The 16,297-nt window shown below is 40.2% G+C and overlaps 2 protein-coding genes across 10 annotated transcripts in view; both read left to right on the forward strand.

Annotated features, from left to right (window-relative positions):
* Positions 1 to 3,367, forward strand: part of LOC119731463 — a 111,830-nt gene extending 108,463 nt beyond the window's left edge. For all 9 annotated transcript variants that reach the window (XM_038204631.1, XM_038204632.1, XM_038204637.1 and 6 more), the window contains one exon: positions 843 to 3,367. In XM_038204631.1, the coding sequence (XP_038060559.1) occupies positions 843 to 878 (36 nt within the window). In that variant the 3' untranslated portion in view covers positions 879 to 3,367. The remainder of the gene's footprint in view (positions 1 to 842) is intronic.
* An 849-nt stretch (positions 3,368 to 4,216) lies between these two features.
* On the forward strand, positions 4,217 to 8,724 carry LOC119731430 (prosaposin-like). The gene is made up of 6 exons (XM_038204600.1): positions 4,217 to 4,302; positions 4,866 to 5,043; positions 5,969 to 6,132; positions 6,978 to 7,070; positions 7,985 to 8,092; positions 8,689 to 8,724. The coding sequence occupies exons 1-6, from the start codon at positions 4,267 to 4,269 to the stop codon at positions 8,722 to 8,724; spliced, it is 615 nt and encodes a 204-aa protein (XP_038060528.1). The 5' UTR covers positions 4,217 to 4,266.
* Positions 8,725 to 16,297: the final 7,573 nt, after the last annotated feature.

Consider the following 16,297-nt stretch of genomic DNA (forward strand, 5'->3'; position numbering starts at 1 on the left):
TAAAGTTTCGAGTTTTGTATTTGTTAAAATGAAAGACGCCAATTGTTTTTTCTTAAAAAGCACCCGTATTCTACTATTTTATACTATTTCTTTAAAATATCAGTAGTAGACATATCAAAGGTAACAAATATCAATAAATCGGAAAATGGCAAAAAAATTACCCCCGTTCACATTTTTGCATTTTTCTCCACTACGCCTGTGCCCAGGTCTGTCTCATTTAGACAGAAACGCCTCACATATGACAATCATAGTTCAGTTAATAGTTTAAAGGGAATGTACATCATTGGCTTTTGCTGTAATTTTCAGAAATGAACTATTTAAGGGGTTAGTATAATAGATCAAATATTGTTTCACTGAAATGTGTGAAGTTTTGTGTTCAAAAATGCTGGAAAAACCAAGCAAAACAAAAATGTTCAAGTAGTCTGGTTCCCTGACTCCACTAAAGATGAAATGGATCAATTTATATAGATGCCGGAAACTGTAAGGTAAGGGAACTAGTCTAGCTGGTCTGCACCCGTTCATGACGTGTAACCAATAGCAAACAAAATTTGGACTGAAAAAAACCCGGTAAATTTGGAGCAGTAGTTGAAAAATAGTTAGGTTTTTCCAACGGTGGTCGGCCGACCATTGTTGGAATTTATACAAAATACCACTTTTCTTGAAAATGACTTCACACCGGGTGCCATAATTTTACAGGATGCTTTAGACTGTCATTTACCAACATCCTAGTAAGGTATTTCGTAAATATTTGATAGTTTTGTTCTTCGATGTTTGCAAATGTTGTATATTCCCTTTAAGTGGAGTGACCCTATAAACCATCTTTTTTTCACTTTGTATTATAGACTGTTGAGCACTGTCGTCGCCACGCCTGGAACTGAGCCTAACACCGACCAACGAATAGCGGTTTACTTTAATAAACATCCTGAAAAATCTCTATTTGCGGGCCTTGAATTTGTTTACATTTCAAATTTACAGAAAATAGTCTCAATAATAACAATCACAAAAAGATTTTGTAATCATGTATTTGAGTCTGATTGTGTAACATGTGATTCTTGAAACCGTACGATTGTTGAAATGGAACGGAAACATTTGTACCTATAAAAGCAGAAAAGCAGTAATATTGCTCAAAAACCTAAATGGAAGAAAATAATTGGATGCATTGTTATTACCCCCGCTCATCGGGCCATTAAATTGTTCCTTGAGATCTTCTCAACTTCCACAGACTGATGATTGTTGTAATTAAGCAGCGCAGACATTTCGGTAAGCAAAGCAAATACTAGCTAAGTAAACATTGGTTGCCAGCTAAAATTGCCATGCAGTGTCTATTGTTCGTGACTGGTACCCGGCTATTTGTTTTTGCTTAACACATTTCCTTCTCTGCAACTCTGTAAAGTGGTGTCTATATAGATCAAAACACGTAAATGTAAAACCTCATTTATCTTAAAGGCTTCCAATGTAATTGTTTTCCATAGGCCTAGATCTTTTGGTATTTCTTTGAAAGTTAGAAAACAATTTCACTACTTTCCGTTGTACCAACATAACATTTCAAAGGGATTTGTATCCAATTCTCATGATGCTGAGCACGATCCATGTGAATTTGTTTATTTTTAATTTGGATACAAAAATAGTAATGTTTAGACTGTAGGTGATATTTTTAGCGATAGCTTATAGAGTAGAATAGATACAATATCAGTAAGTAATTGCCAGTGTTTTAAATTAGAGTGTATTTTGTATTGTACGCTTTGTTAAATCAACAATTTGTATTTGGAGACTGTATTCTTGGTTGATTAGTGTGTTTTTTTCCAAAACGGAGTAAAATTTGTATGTAAAAGGTTAATGCAGCTCGTAATGTCGCCAAATACGGTTGGCTGAAATGATTGGTTGATGCAATAGTACCAGTCTGTAATTTTGTATCCTTGCAGTTGATTTGGAAGTTGTTTGTTTGATGAAATGAAATTAAATGAAATTAAATATGTATTTTCTTATCAATTCTAAGAAAAATTAGATTTAACAAAAAAATTTGCGTTTTTATTGAAATCTTTATATTTAATTGTACGATTTGTATAATGAGCATTATTTCTTGATATATACTTATCGAAAAAAAAATTATTCCGTCGTGATTAACTTTACAAAATAATAAGCAAACACAACCATAGAGCAAAATACGCAGTAGAAGTAGTTGAAAACAGTTGGCGCTTATTGAAGTATATATGTTACCATGGTTACGCTGAATACATTTTCCTTATTTCAGCTACTGTCCTGACATCGATTTTGGGTCCTTAATCTCGGCCAAGCCTCTGAGGCGAAATCAACCACTTGTCACGACAGCTTTGTCTTTCAATCAGCATGCGTTGCATTAACAAAATCGTATCAACTTTGAAAAAAAATATTCATAGCATAGAAAATTGCTGTTCCGAATACAATTCCAGATTCCGATGTTTTGTTTTTAATGATATGAAGTTTATTTGCGTCCAATAGTTCCTTAATGTACTACTTAATATGTATTTTATTATCAGTGAGAATGTCATTACGGGAAAAGGTTCCCTGGGGAGACATTTGCAGACTTTTGTGCAACAAATCCTTACTTTATGACCGCTAACCCTCACCTAACCTTAACCTACCACAGCCAAGTGTGTATTTGCCTGCAACCGGGGACCCCCTATTGTCCGTCTTTTGTTTGGACTTGAACTTTTTAGGAAGGCCTCCCATATGTTTTGTACACGAAACCAAACTGGGGGCCTCTCGAGAATGGGGGACCCTATTGTCCTCTTTTGTTCAACGTCCCCTGTTGAATGCAGAAACAAACTCAGTGATGTAGTCGAGTCTATCACGGAGTCCTCGCAAGGCCATCACAAGTCCTCCAGTCCCAATTCAAATCACAAGCTATTCAGATGAGCTTTGACATGCTTTCCTTTGTCAATGTTCATCCACTGTTTCATGTGACCGCTGGACTTGTGATTTACTTGTGACTGGACTTGTGATGAACTTGCCTCCAGGCCTGTCCTACCTTCACCAAGCTTTGTAAATTTGGGTTTTGCATCACGAGGAAACGATTTAGCCTGCATTGCGAGACTAACATTTTGTCTCGAAATAGGACTGAAATGTCTCCTCATTCTATCTAGTCCACATAAAGTATAGCTTTTGTTGATAACTTGTCTCCCTAAAGGGTACATTTGCAGAAATTGGAAGTGCTACCTTATAAACCTTTCATTTTCTTTGTATTGTATCAATTGGTATTGGACAATTTTGTGGTACTCCGATTTTATATTTAACTTTTTTTTTTTAATAAATAAATTGTGATACTCGCAAGTTATATTCTGCTTACTCGGATAAATGACAATGAATGAAAATAAATGAAAGAAAATTGTGTTCGCCTCATTTGTAAGCTCTGGCAGGAGCTTCTACATGTCGCTTGGTGGTCGGTAGGTCTTTCGCAAAGAAGTTACTCGCGAGCAGTCGAGTACTGGCGAGTAGTCGAGTACTGGCGAGTAGTCAAGTACTGGCGAGTGGTCGAGTACTTGCGAGTGGTCGAGTACTCGCGAGTATTTTACTAAAATGCCCATGAAACGGGAAAAAATGGCATAAACATTACTAAAGAAGGAAGTTATGAATAAACAGTGTGGAAGACACACCACATTTTGCAGGACTGAAATATCCTTACTGTTCAAATTTTTGGCTCATTTTACTTAAACAAAAATTGATGTATTCAGAATGCTCGTTGAAGCCTAAGGAAACAGATGGAGATAGCAATTCCTCTTTTTTTTGCGGGGGGCGAAGAATGACAAAAGACACGTTTGGCACACATTCAGCAAAGTGGTTACTTTTTCTGAAGTCGGCACTTTTAAAATAAAATTGCTACTCCTGAATACCTAGTGTACTTCTACTCGCACCGTACCAGGACGAGTACTCGAGTAGCTGAAAAACCATGAATAGAACAACGAGTGCCAAACACGACTCGTGAGTACCGCGTTCCTTGCCCAGCGCTAGTTCTTACAATTTCTTTTTACCGTGATTTTTTTCTCCAATAGCTCTGACTTTTCAGTGCCAATGAAATAATATCTGTAACGGGCACAGCCTAGTTTTGAACTGACAAGCTGCTTAGACTTAATGACGTCTGATTTATTCTGGTTTGATTGCTCAAATTTAGCATGAGGGAGTAAATAAACAAATTGTGGACGAATAATTTATTTCTTCTGTTTTTCAGTTTCTTCCGTTGGAAAGGTGGACAGTGACGCCTTTTGTTTAGTCTGCGATGTCCTTTTTGGCATGAATGAGACCCAGCTGGCAACCAACAAAAGATTTGTAAGTAGGCTTTTGGATTAAACGGCAAATTCGTAAAACTGTTTTATTAATAAATGCATATTTTGGGGGGTATTCACCTCTTTTTTTTTAAATGGCTTGATTTAGTAGTGGCATGGGCTGACTTTAATGTGCATGCTTTACGGTAAGCGTATTTCATTGTAAGCGAGGAATTTTGATTCCTTGCGTGCGTTCATCCCGTAACCAACGATGCTGTGCTTACAGAAAAAAGTTTTTCTGCTAGCGCTGTTACTTTGGCGCAGAATGGTGATCGTACGTGCAGCATGCTGTGGTTGACAGAGCCTGAGAGCCATGGAATTGGGCCCAGGCCATCATTAAGTCGGTAATCACGAACATTATTTGTGAGCAGAAACAGGTTTACTTGCCAATTAGTCGCTCTTCTGTGACTGCTTCTCAGTTCTCAGTTGACCACGCTAAAAGGTAATGGACAACATTTTGCAAACTTAAAAAAAAACACATGAAACTACCCAATTTTATGAAATACCTTACTTAATAATTACTTATAATTCTGATTTTGTCTCCCTCTTAATTACAAAATCTCTCAGGAGGAGGTGACTGATTTGATTGAGAAGGTTTGCCCCCTCCTGCCAGGGTCCTTGAACCAACAGTGCAAGGGCTTCCTTGACATTTACGGACCCGTGCTGCTCAAACTGATCGTGGACTCCGAGCTCAGTCCAATCTGCAAAGACCTCGGACTTTGCACTCCCTCCAGCCTTCTGCAGCGTGAGTTACTTGTAGAACATCTCCATGGTCTTTGTTTTTGTTTTTGTTTTAAGAGGGTGCGGGGGGATCAGTAAATGGTTAGTAAATGTGAGTAATTTCATTCTGACAAGACTAGTCAGTGTTGAATGCCAAAATAGCCAAAACATTCACATAAACATTTGGCGTTAGTTGCCAAAGCTATTATTCTCTGTCATGCTGTCAGATGACAAATTATTGTTGTTTTAACGTTGAGAAATGGGTGGCATTGGTGGTGCAGTGCGTAAAAGCGCTCGCCTCTCATTAGTGCTGTGGCCCGGGATTGATTCCCAGCTCGGGTCATGTGAGTAGATGTCACGTTGGTTCTCATGTGCCACGAGGGTTTTACTCTGGGTTGTCTGGTTTTCCGATTACGTCTCGATAATACGAAGTACCATTGGTCCGATTGGTCCGAAGTCCGATTGGTCCGAAGTCCCATTGGTCCGACGTCCCATTGGTCCGACGTGAAGTCCCATTTGAAGTCCCACGAAACATAACTTTGCCTGTGACAATGATAAAAAAAACTCCAGAAAACAAGAACACGCGTGATCGAAAGAAACTAGACAATAATGATAATACACACTACTGAGTAGTTCCACTGGTTCAGGTTGACTGACCCTAACCCTAACCCCAACCTTAACCCTATGGGGCGTCGGACCAATGGGACTTCGGACCAATAGTACTTCGGACTACAGAGACGCCTCTGATTTTTCCTCCCTCTGCAAAAATCAACACTTTCAACCTGGCTGATGTGCTCCGTGGTCATACATGGGTCGTACGGCGGCTGCCTAAGGCGCCTTTACGTGGCTGCGGCTAGGCTCGACCACGTTGTAGCTGCGTCCTTCGCAATTCAGATTCTGCTGGGAGTAAGGACGATAGCCCCCTGAATTTATATTTATTTGATTTCCAGCGAGACTTAGGTTGACCGTTGGATCGGTCCAATGTGATGCCTGCAGGACGGTAGTCACTGTGATTGAAGACTCGGTGAAATTCTTGGTGAAAGAGATCGCAGACATAATACTGGAATTGCTTGCCAAGCTCTGTGATCTGCTCCCACAGACTTATCAACAAGAGGTAAGCCAGCCCCGTCCCTAGTCTGAGAACCTGACGTTCACGTGTGTAGAGTCAAACTGCAACAAACATCTGATAAATACGTGCATGCCAATTTTATGCAACCCTGCGCACCAGCCAATCGGAGCCGCCCTATTAGAAGTTGTGATAACGTCCATTAGAGCAGACATTCAGCCAAAGCTGTTGATTGGTTATAGCTGCCATGTTGTTCTCTTACAACATTGGTTAACGAAGACACGATACACGGTGAGTAAAAAAAAAAGCATCCCAAATGGCAGGGCCACTTTTTATTGAAGAAAACAAAATCGAGAGACAACAATAAAAAAAAATCGAGAAAAATAAGAACACGCGTGATCGAAAAAAAATGGACAATAACGAGCAACACTAGAAAACATTAAAAGGACCTTTAGATACTTGTTGGCCATTGACTTAAAAGTATGCACACTGCCTGCTGCACATATGTCACCATCTAAGGAATTGCATATTTGTACAGCACTAGGCAAGAAACTGGTCCGTTCATAAGTCCGACACCTCATAGGTCCGACGCCTCATAAGTCCGAAACATCGTTTGTCCGTTGTCGGACTTATGAGACGTCGGACTTATGAGGCGTCGGACCTATGAGGCGGAATAATGCTTCGTAAATCCGACGCCTCATAAGTCCGAAATTTCGGACTTGGGAGGCGTCGGACCTATGAGGCGTCGGACTTATGATACGGCCCCCAAGAAACAACGCTGGAACTGGCAGGTGTGACATCTGTGATGCAAGCCGAGTATTTCTTAAGTTTTAATTTTTAATTATTTAAAATGTGGTCGTTAAAAACTCGTGTTTGTTGTCTGTCCACTGTAGTGTAAGAACTTGGTTGAGTCGTTCGGCTCCTACATTGTGGATCTGGTTGTGGATCTGATTGTGGAGTTTTTGTCACCAGATACTATCTGCGAGGTAAAACTCAAGAAAAATATCGAGTCGTTTGTCAAAATAGGACTATTGGGATCGGTGTTGTAGTCGAGCCATTTGGTTCGAGTCCTAGTCACTAGTCATTTATGCCGTTGTCTACATGTTAGCCTATAATGCATAGGCGAAATGGATGTGCATGGACATGGACACACATAGATGAACAATGTACGAATTGGATGTACGTGGACATGGACACACATATAGATGAACTTGCAAATCATATTTTAGGGATGCTCTTTCGCTGGAAATTTAGGGAGGAGAAAATTGTAATTACAACAAAAATTCTTATTTGCAACGTCACCTGGAGAGTGGTGAAGTATGTTCATGTGCTAAACGTTCCTAAGTAATAGGCAGATTAGTTGTTAGTTGTGATACAGGGGGTAATAGGCAGGCTGGTACGCCCAGTAAAAGAGGTAACGGGCAGGTTTGGGGCAGAAGATGGAGTAACAGTCGGGGTGGTTTGGGGCAGTACAGGGAGTAACAGTCAGGATGGTTTGGGGCGATACAGGGAGTAACAGGCTAGGGTGGCTAGGGGCAGTACAGGGAGTAACAGGCAGGGTGGCTTGGGGCAGTACAGGGAGTAACAGGCAGGGTGGTTTGGGGCAGCACAGGGAGTAACAGGCAGGGTGGTTTTGCAGTACAAGGAGTAACTAGCATGGTGGTTTGGGGCAGTACAGGGAGTAACAGTCAGGGCGGTTGGGGCAGTACAGTGAGTATAACAGGCAGGGTGGTTTGGGGCAGTACAGGGATTGGTGGGGCGGTTTGGGGCAGTACAGGGAGTTACAGGCAGGTAGGTTTGGGTCAGTACGGTAACAGGCAGGTTGGCTTGGGGCAGAACAGGGAGTAAATTCTTGGGCAATAGAGAGACTGGTATGTTAAAATGTCTCTGATTTTCTCAGGCTCTGATGTTATGCAGCGAGTCCAGGAAGAGCCTCCCTCCAGCCAACAACTGCATGCTGGGCCCAGTGTTCTGGTGTGCTAGTATGGACAACGCCAAACTTTGCAACGTAAGTCAGAGTTTCCATCATTGCTGTCATTTGTAGTCTTGTTTCATGTCTGGATTTTGGACTTTGAGAATTTAGGCACTTGGGAATTTTGGCAATTGGACCCAAAGAATTTCAAGCAGCGTCGCATGGGCACTATACATTCAAGGTAATGTGTGTGCCTGAGTTAAGTTGGAATTACTTGGGTCCAAGTGCCATCATTCCCAAGACTTGATTTGATTAATCTTGTCGATAGTGCCCTCTATTGTACGGCGTTTTGACCTCCCTTATGAATTTGGTTGCAATGGAAATGACCTATGGGTCATTCTGGAAAATTAGAATCCATTTTTTTTCCTGTCCCTGTAACATTCGACATCTGTGATATCGAAATTCTGATTCACTCCTTAATGCAGTCATACAAGAGTGATTATGAATAGCAAACTATACCTACCCAACAAATTCTTAATGATACTTGAATGGCAAATTACAAAGTACCAAGGTAACAGGGACAGGAGTTATGTGTCACACTTTGGACCCTTACTTTATAGAATGCCCCATATGTACAGTTAATAGTAAAAGGTCAATGACCCTAAATTGCATGTTTTTTTTCTTTGTACTAGACTGTTGAGCATTGTCGTCGCCACGCCTGGAACTGAGCCTAACAAAGACCAACGAATAGCGGGCTGCTTAAACATCCTGAAAGATGTCCAATTACAGGGCCCTGAATTTGTTTACATATCCAATTTACAGAAAATAATCTGAATAATTACAATATTAAAAAAGGTTTTATAATCATGTATTTGAGTCAGTCTTATTGTTTGACATATAATTCTTTACACCATTCAGTACTTGAAATGGCACCAAAGCATGCGTACATTGAAAAGCAGAAAAGCATTCATATTGCTGAAGGGCCTAAATTGAAGATTTTTTTGATGCATTAGTGTTGTATTGCCCCTGCTCATTGGGCCTTTAAATTGTTCCTTAGACCTTCTGAAGTTCCAAAGACTGACGACTGCTGTTATTAAGCAGCACCGATATTTGGTTAGCAACGTAAGTACTAGCTATAAGTAAACATGGGTTACCGGCCATATATGCAGTGTTTATTGATCATGACTGGTACCCGGCTGAGTTGCTGAAAACATTTGCTTAAAAGTATTTTCTTCACTGCAGCTCTGCAAACTGGTGTCTAGATCAAAACGCGTAAATGTCAAACCAGCTCATTTATCTCAAAGGCTTCAATTTTAATTGTTCTCCATAGATGTAGCCTGCTCATTTTGGTGTTTCTTTGAAAGTTAGAAAAAAGTTAAAGATCCTCTGTTGTACCAACATAACATTTCTAATTAAGGTAATTGTATCTAAATCTCATGATACTCGGCACAATCCATGTGATTCTTTTTTATATAAAAATAGTACTTTATGGATTGTAGATGATATTTTTGGAATAGTCTTTTTAAAGTAGAATAGATATAACTATATCAGTCAGTAATCGTCAGTGTTTTAATTAGTAAGTGGATTTTATAGTGTGCGCTTTGTGTGCTTTGCTAAGCGACATGAAATTTGTTGGTTTATTTTTTGTGGTGCTCGTTACTTGACCTAATTCGGTTGACTAAAATGATTGATTGATGCAATAGCCTTCGTAAATGTTTGGTCTTCAAGCCCGCGGTAACGTGGGGGGGGGGGTACTGTGGGTGCTACAGCACCCCCATCTTTTTTAAATGGGGGTGCTGGAATATGCTTCAGTACCCCCTACTCCCGGGTAAAATGTGTTCCAGGCAGCAGTGTTCAACCGCGATGAAATTGCGCCGCTACGCTATACATTATGCTTGCTCTACAAATATCTTCTTTGTTTTGTTCGTTTCTAGTTTTGCCGCGGCTAAGCGCGGCGCTTCGAACGTCTCGCACAAAGTAAAATAATCAGGAGAGCCTCTGGCGTAGCCAGGAATTTTTCAGTGGGGGGGGGGGGGGGGGGGGGGCTGGAACATTTCATGGGGGGGGGGGGGCGTCATGTAGATCAATGATAATTTTTTTAGAAACTCAAAATCTCGGTGGGGGGGGGGGCGACTAGGGGGCGACAAGGTTTCATCATGGCTGTCGTCCCCCCCCCCCCCACGGCCCCCCCCCCCCCCCATGGCTACGCCATCAGAGGTATTTTCTAACTCTTCCGGCAGTGCAGAATGTAATGTATCTAAAATCATGAAATGTCTATGACATTTCTGCCTTGATGGAAGCTTTGACCCGAAAGCAATAACCTCGGCTATGACAATGGTGGCAAAGTTGATTATGCTTGCCAAGATTTTTTTCATTCGATCTTTCAATAGGGGCAAATGTTCATACCTTTCCCCTCAAGGTTTTTCTTTTCATTTAAAACTTTCATTGACGTTGCTAGCATTTTCTGTACTCAGCATTAACAAATAACAAGGTTCACATTTATCCCCAACCCAATAGGAGTGGGAGTGGCTTTTATTGAAACTAGTCATGCTTTACGCCAATTCCAGTGAAGTTTCGTTTAAAAAAAAAGTTATTCAAGTTTTACCCTCTGCAAGTTTTTTTCTCATAAAAACTCAGTAGACCGATAAATCCTTGCCTAGCCCTTAACTTGCCATCAACCGATCATAAACACAAAGATGCATTTGGTGTGTTAGTCTTTTATATTTGCCATTCCCTGTAACAAACAAAATAACACTGCAAATATATCGAGAGCTACATCGTCTAGGCCTATGTGAATATTTTTATGAACAGACATCATCCGCTTCCAGTGGAACCATCTTGTTTTAACTTGAACCAAAAAACATCCTTTCGGGTTTTATAAGTTTAAGTACATACTTCATTATATTTCATCACAGTGCATCCAGAATCCAACACTTTCCGGGGCCTTAAAGCAGGCCCCTCGCCCTGTGGCCCCACGCCGTAAGGGCTCGGAAAATAAAACAAAACATTCACGACGGAATTTACTAAGTGTAAGAAAGCACCCTTGCAACAATAATATTTACATGCGATGTCATGCATAATGATACAATTCTTTTTAACAGAATTAAATGGAACAAAAAATGGAGATAAAAGTACAGGGTTCTCGACTTTTCAGTACAGTAGAAACATTATAAGAGCAACAGTATATTCTAAACAAAAAAGTGAAATAAACTGTCTTTATAATCTCCAAAAAGAAATTTTTTGCTAAAAAAGTCATATAAAAGAGGCCAGGAATCGCCTCAGATTGCACCACATAGCATCCATTTTCCAGAATCCCCGAGGCCCTTTATAAGCCACGCCATAAGGGCTTTGCGCTCCGCGTTCGCATTAATTTTGTACGTCCTTAAGAAATTCCAGCGCCCCCTGGCAAAAGTTTGTTCCAGCGGGCTTGTTGGTCTTGTTGATTTTCGATTTTTTTAATTTCATTAAATGAAATTAAGGATGTATTTTCTTATCAGTTCTAAGGAAACGTAGTTATAAAATAATGAGTTTTTAATTGATATTTTTATATTTAATCGTATGATTTATAGAATGAGCACTTTTTCTAGATATCTACTTATCTCGAAAAAAATAAGTCGTGATTTACCTTAAAATTTAACAAGCAATCAGTAAGAGTTACACATACAATAGGTGAAAAAGCTGACGTTTATGCGCATTTACATGTTACCGTGGTTACGTGTACTATAACTTTACGGACGTCGCTCGTGAAATTTCTGAAATGACACAGCTATTGTCCCGGCATTGATTCTCTGTCTTTAATTTCGGCCAAGTTATCAGAGGCGAAATCGACTGACTACTTGTAATGACAGCAGTACTCAGTTTGAAATCAGCGTGCGTTGCATGGACTCAATTAGGTTACCCACTAATGTTCCAACACACCTATGTTCCAACACACCTATGTTCCAACACAACTATGTTCCAACACAACTATGTTCCCACACACTTACGTTCCCACAGGTCTTCGTAAACACCGACACACCTATGTTCCAACACACCTATGTTCCCACACACACTTACGTTCCCACAGGTCTTCGTAAATACCGACACACCTATGTTCCAACACACCTATGTTCCCACACACACTTACGTTCCCACAGGTCTTCGTAAATACCGACACACCTATGTTCCAACACACCTATGTTCCAACACACCTATGTTCCAACACACCTATGTTCCAATACACCTATGTTCCAACACACTTACGTTCCCACAGGTCTTCGTAAACACCGACACACCTATGTTCTGACACACACCTGTGGTCCGACACACCTATCCGACACACACCCATACCCATGGGCGTCGCCAGGATTTTTTCTAGAGGGGGGCAAAAAAATGTTTGCCAAAAAATGTTTGTATTTCTCAACACATTCTCGATTTATCAGTTTTAGAGGGGGGCAGGGACATTTTGCCCCCCCCCAACTCATTAAATTTACACCACTTTGTCTTCGCGCCTCTTTTTTTTTTTTTTTTTTTTCTTTTTTTCCCTTCCTTTTTTTTTTTTTTTTTTTTTGCTTTTCCAGGGGGGGGGGGGGGGGGGGGGGGGGGGGGCAAGTGACCCCCCTTGCCCCCCCCCCCCTCGCGACGCCCATGCCCATACCCTAACCCTAACCGGAGCAAAGGGGTGTCGGAAGTCGGAACGTTATAGAACAGCTAGTCACCACAAAATCTTATCAACTGTGAAAAAAATCATATTAATAAAAAATGGTTATTCCATATACAAATCAAGAATCTAGGAATTCTTAAGGATTGAAAACAGTCACTTGATTGATTTTGACTGCAAGGACAACTTGGCACAGAATGTATGTTTGCATTGAAGGGTTAAAGTTGTACACTATAGCTTCTCATTTGTTTTGTTTTGTATGCAATTTGTATTTGATATTTTGTAATACTCCGGTTTGATGTTCTCCTATTATTTTTGTCGGATAAATAATTGTGATAGCCTGCTTGCAACTTATATTATGCAAAATTACTCGGATAAATAATAATGAACGAAAACAAAAGAAAATTGTGTTCGCCCCACATTTGTAATTCTTGTATTAATTTCTTAGGTTTTGTCCAACCTCGTTTCCATCAACCTCGTCCCCAGGGTGTCGAGCAGTACGCGCCCACCACTACCTGCTCTCTCATACTACTGAAAACGAGGTTGGAAATAAAGTCGGCACTGAGGACGTGGTTGCGTTTCCATGGGTACGATCTTGCTGGGCCATGTTGTTTCCCATCATGCCTTGCGCGACAGGAGCGCGCACGCGCCTATGGAGTCGAGGCTGGTTTTTTTCACCTTCATGTCATGTATGTTGGTTTATTTTACTTGTTGGCCTAACTTTTTGATCGCATTAAATTTCAAAGTAAATCGAGAAAACGGAGGGTGAGTTTCAATTTTGAAAGGACAAATTCCAAAAATTGAATTGCCGTTATTGTACCAAGTTTATGTGAATAACCTGTTTTTGTGTTACAGGAAATTATATAATCGATGTGGTTATATTTTTCAAAGAACAAGAACTACGAAGGAAATCCGGCAAGTTTCTGCCTATATCCATTCACTGATCTGTTGAATGAGTTCCTTCAAATTAAACGGCCGCAATTCCTTCTACTAAAGGAGTTATTTTTACCTACGGAATGAAATGTTATAGTTAAACGTGTTAAACTTGTACAGGATTATCCTGACGACCAAAGAATTGGGTATATAATCACTTCAGAGTATTTGAAGAGTATTTGAAAAGTTTAGTACCCGCTAAACCTTATTCATGATTTAGCTAGCTTGAAAGCTAAATAACACCATTAATACCGGTACCATTTTCCCATAGATCAGAGTTACACACGTTTGTAAGGTGCAATTTCCATTATTCAAACGGTCTTGTTGTTGAATTTTCCCGAAAATTACAGTACCGTGAATTGTTCATTTGGTGCTCAAAACGTCCTGTCCTTGGTTACCATTCTGTTAATCTTGTCTATCTCTGTGTTGTTATTTCAGCGAGCTAAGTACCCAGCCCATCTCCACTTTGATTGATCTTTATGTTGACATCCTTAACTCCAGTTTGTTGTCGAATGACAGCACATGTCACTCTGTCTCTAAGTGAGATGTGTATGCACTTGTTCTTCCATTGCTCCTTGGACTAACTGAAGTTTACTTTCCAGTTATTTGGTTGCTGACCACGTTTCTGACCCATATGTCATTGTTGGTAGAACACACTGGTTATAAATTCTCTTTCGCAAAGATAATGGGTATGATCTTGTTGCACATGATTTCCTTGTGTCTTCCAAAGCAGCTCCATCCTGATTTGACCCTTCTCGGCACTTCTTCCTTTTAACTTACGTGTTTGGCCCAGGTACCTGTACTCCTCAACTCTCTATTTCTGGGTCCTCTACTTTCATGGTCTCATCTGCATGTTTCAAACTTTGTCACGTATTTTGTTTTCGCTTTGTGTATCTGTAGGCCCACCTCTTTGCACTCGCTGCTCAAATCATGCAGTTTGAATTTCCATGTCCTTAATTACTTATGAGGTAATTAGGGTCACCAACGGCGGCGGAACGGGTTTGAAACTGGGGGGCATCACAAGAAAGGGGCAGTCTTGCTCAGATTTTTTTTTTTGCACATCCGTGCTGAAAGGTCTGCACGTATTTTTTCACCAGACACTTGGTCTCCGTAAAATCAAAGAATGGGAGGGGGGGGGGGGATGGTACCATCTTCCAACATAGGGGCGCTCTTCAAAACCGAGCATTTTTTGGTAACTACGCATTGTGTACCCATTTTCAGGGCGCATTTTATGCATTTTGGGCCTTGGTTTTCGTATTTCCTCGTATATATCTAAACTATCTATCAAACTATCTATACCATTTTGCGAAATGGTTGCTTAAAATTAATAGTCAGGTACTTTTAGGGACATGTTTTTTTTTATCTGGGGGGGGGCACTTTTATGCTCGAGGGGCACATTTATGGCCGCAAAAGGGGCACTTGGGAAAATGGGGTGGGGGGGGGAACTGCCCCAGCCCCCCCCCCCCGGTTCCACCGCCCCTTAGGGTCACATAATCTACATGTCGGAGGTCGGTTATACTTTTCGCCATCTACGTTGACTCGTCTTTCCTCTAGGGGTAGCTTCTTGAAGATATAGCCTCCCATTGCTGTGAACACCTTTGGTGACAGAGTATCCCCTGCCTCACAAATTATTGTAAAATTGTCAGGCTGCTACCAAATGAACAATTCACGGTACTGTATAAGGAACAATTGAACAACAACAAAATATTTGTATAATGAAAATTGCACCTCTACACACGTGTGTATAACGCTATGGGAAAATGGCTAGACAACAAAGTGAATGCCTAATTACGTTACACACGAGGTTGTCAGATAATGTAACATAAGAAGAGTGTGATCCTTAATCAGCTTGAATATTATTTGCTTAAGTGTTTGGCCTTGACCGACGTATTTATGTCGGTGAAGTGCAAATATTGAATTAACATCACCCCTACGCAAATTTGCACCCTGGTGAAAAGTCCAATTTATTTATTACATGTACACATCATAAACGTTACATTGTATTAGTATATTATATTGCCGCCGTGTGTTAAGTATTTTGATTGCTTTACATGAGTGGTCACAGAGACCAAGGGATAATTTTAGCTTGCAAAAAAAAAAAATTAAAAAGAAATGATCTACTATTTTGGATTGACATGAGTATTGCACCATGCATGTCCGCAATATTTAGATGCAATGCGATTGCGACATATAATATTTAGATAATCATCCAATAATGATTTTGACTGAGAATTAAACGGGGAAAAACTTGTTTTCGTTCACAATATTTGAAGAGTGTATTTGACTGTTGTACATTATTATATCCGATAGTTAAATTAAGGGTTGCACTATTTACCTGTTGTAACGTAATGGCATTCACCTTGTCTTAGAAAAAACAGATGTTCAATCCACAATTTGCATACGCAAAAAAAAAAACTGCCATACTGTTGTTATCCCCAAACAATAAGATAAATCTCCAGGTTTTTCCTCCAGATTCCGGGTTTAATGGCAACACTGGACAAACTTTTGAAATCGACAGATTTATCATAGATGTACCTGCCAAAATATAATCAAATGGTCTGTGTCAATTTCGTGACTATACGAATTTCAGTATCAAACTAAAATCACGTACAATACTGTTTTGGCAATTGCTTTGGTGATATCTGGCATGTAGATTTCAAAGTAAAATTTCCATTTAGCCGTAACTGTTCATGTCGTTGAAGCAAGGCGGCTTTGAGTCATAATAGGCC

Source organism: Patiria miniata, unplaced genomic scaffold (genome assembly GCF_015706575.1).
Source record: "Patiria miniata isolate m_02_andy unplaced genomic scaffold, ASM1570657v1 HiC_scaffold_23, whole genome shotgun sequence".
In the NCBI taxonomy this organism is placed as follows: Eukaryota; Metazoa; Echinodermata; class Asteroidea; order Valvatida; family Asterinidae; genus Patiria; species Patiria miniata.

Bases quoted from the DNA above. Each gene is read 5' to 3' on its own strand.
- LOC119731430 (XM_038204600.1), top strand. From the start codon at position 4,267: ATGAATGAGACCCAGCTGGCAACCAACAAAAGATTT. The intron at 6,133-6,977 runs GTAAGCCAGCCC...TGTCCACTGTAG, and splicing joins CACAGACTTATCAACAAGAG to TGTAAGAACTTGGTTGAGTC. The intron at 7,071-7,984 runs GTAAAACTCAAG...TGATTTTCTCAG, and splicing joins CACCAGATACTATCTGCGAG to GCTCTGATGTTATGCAGCGA.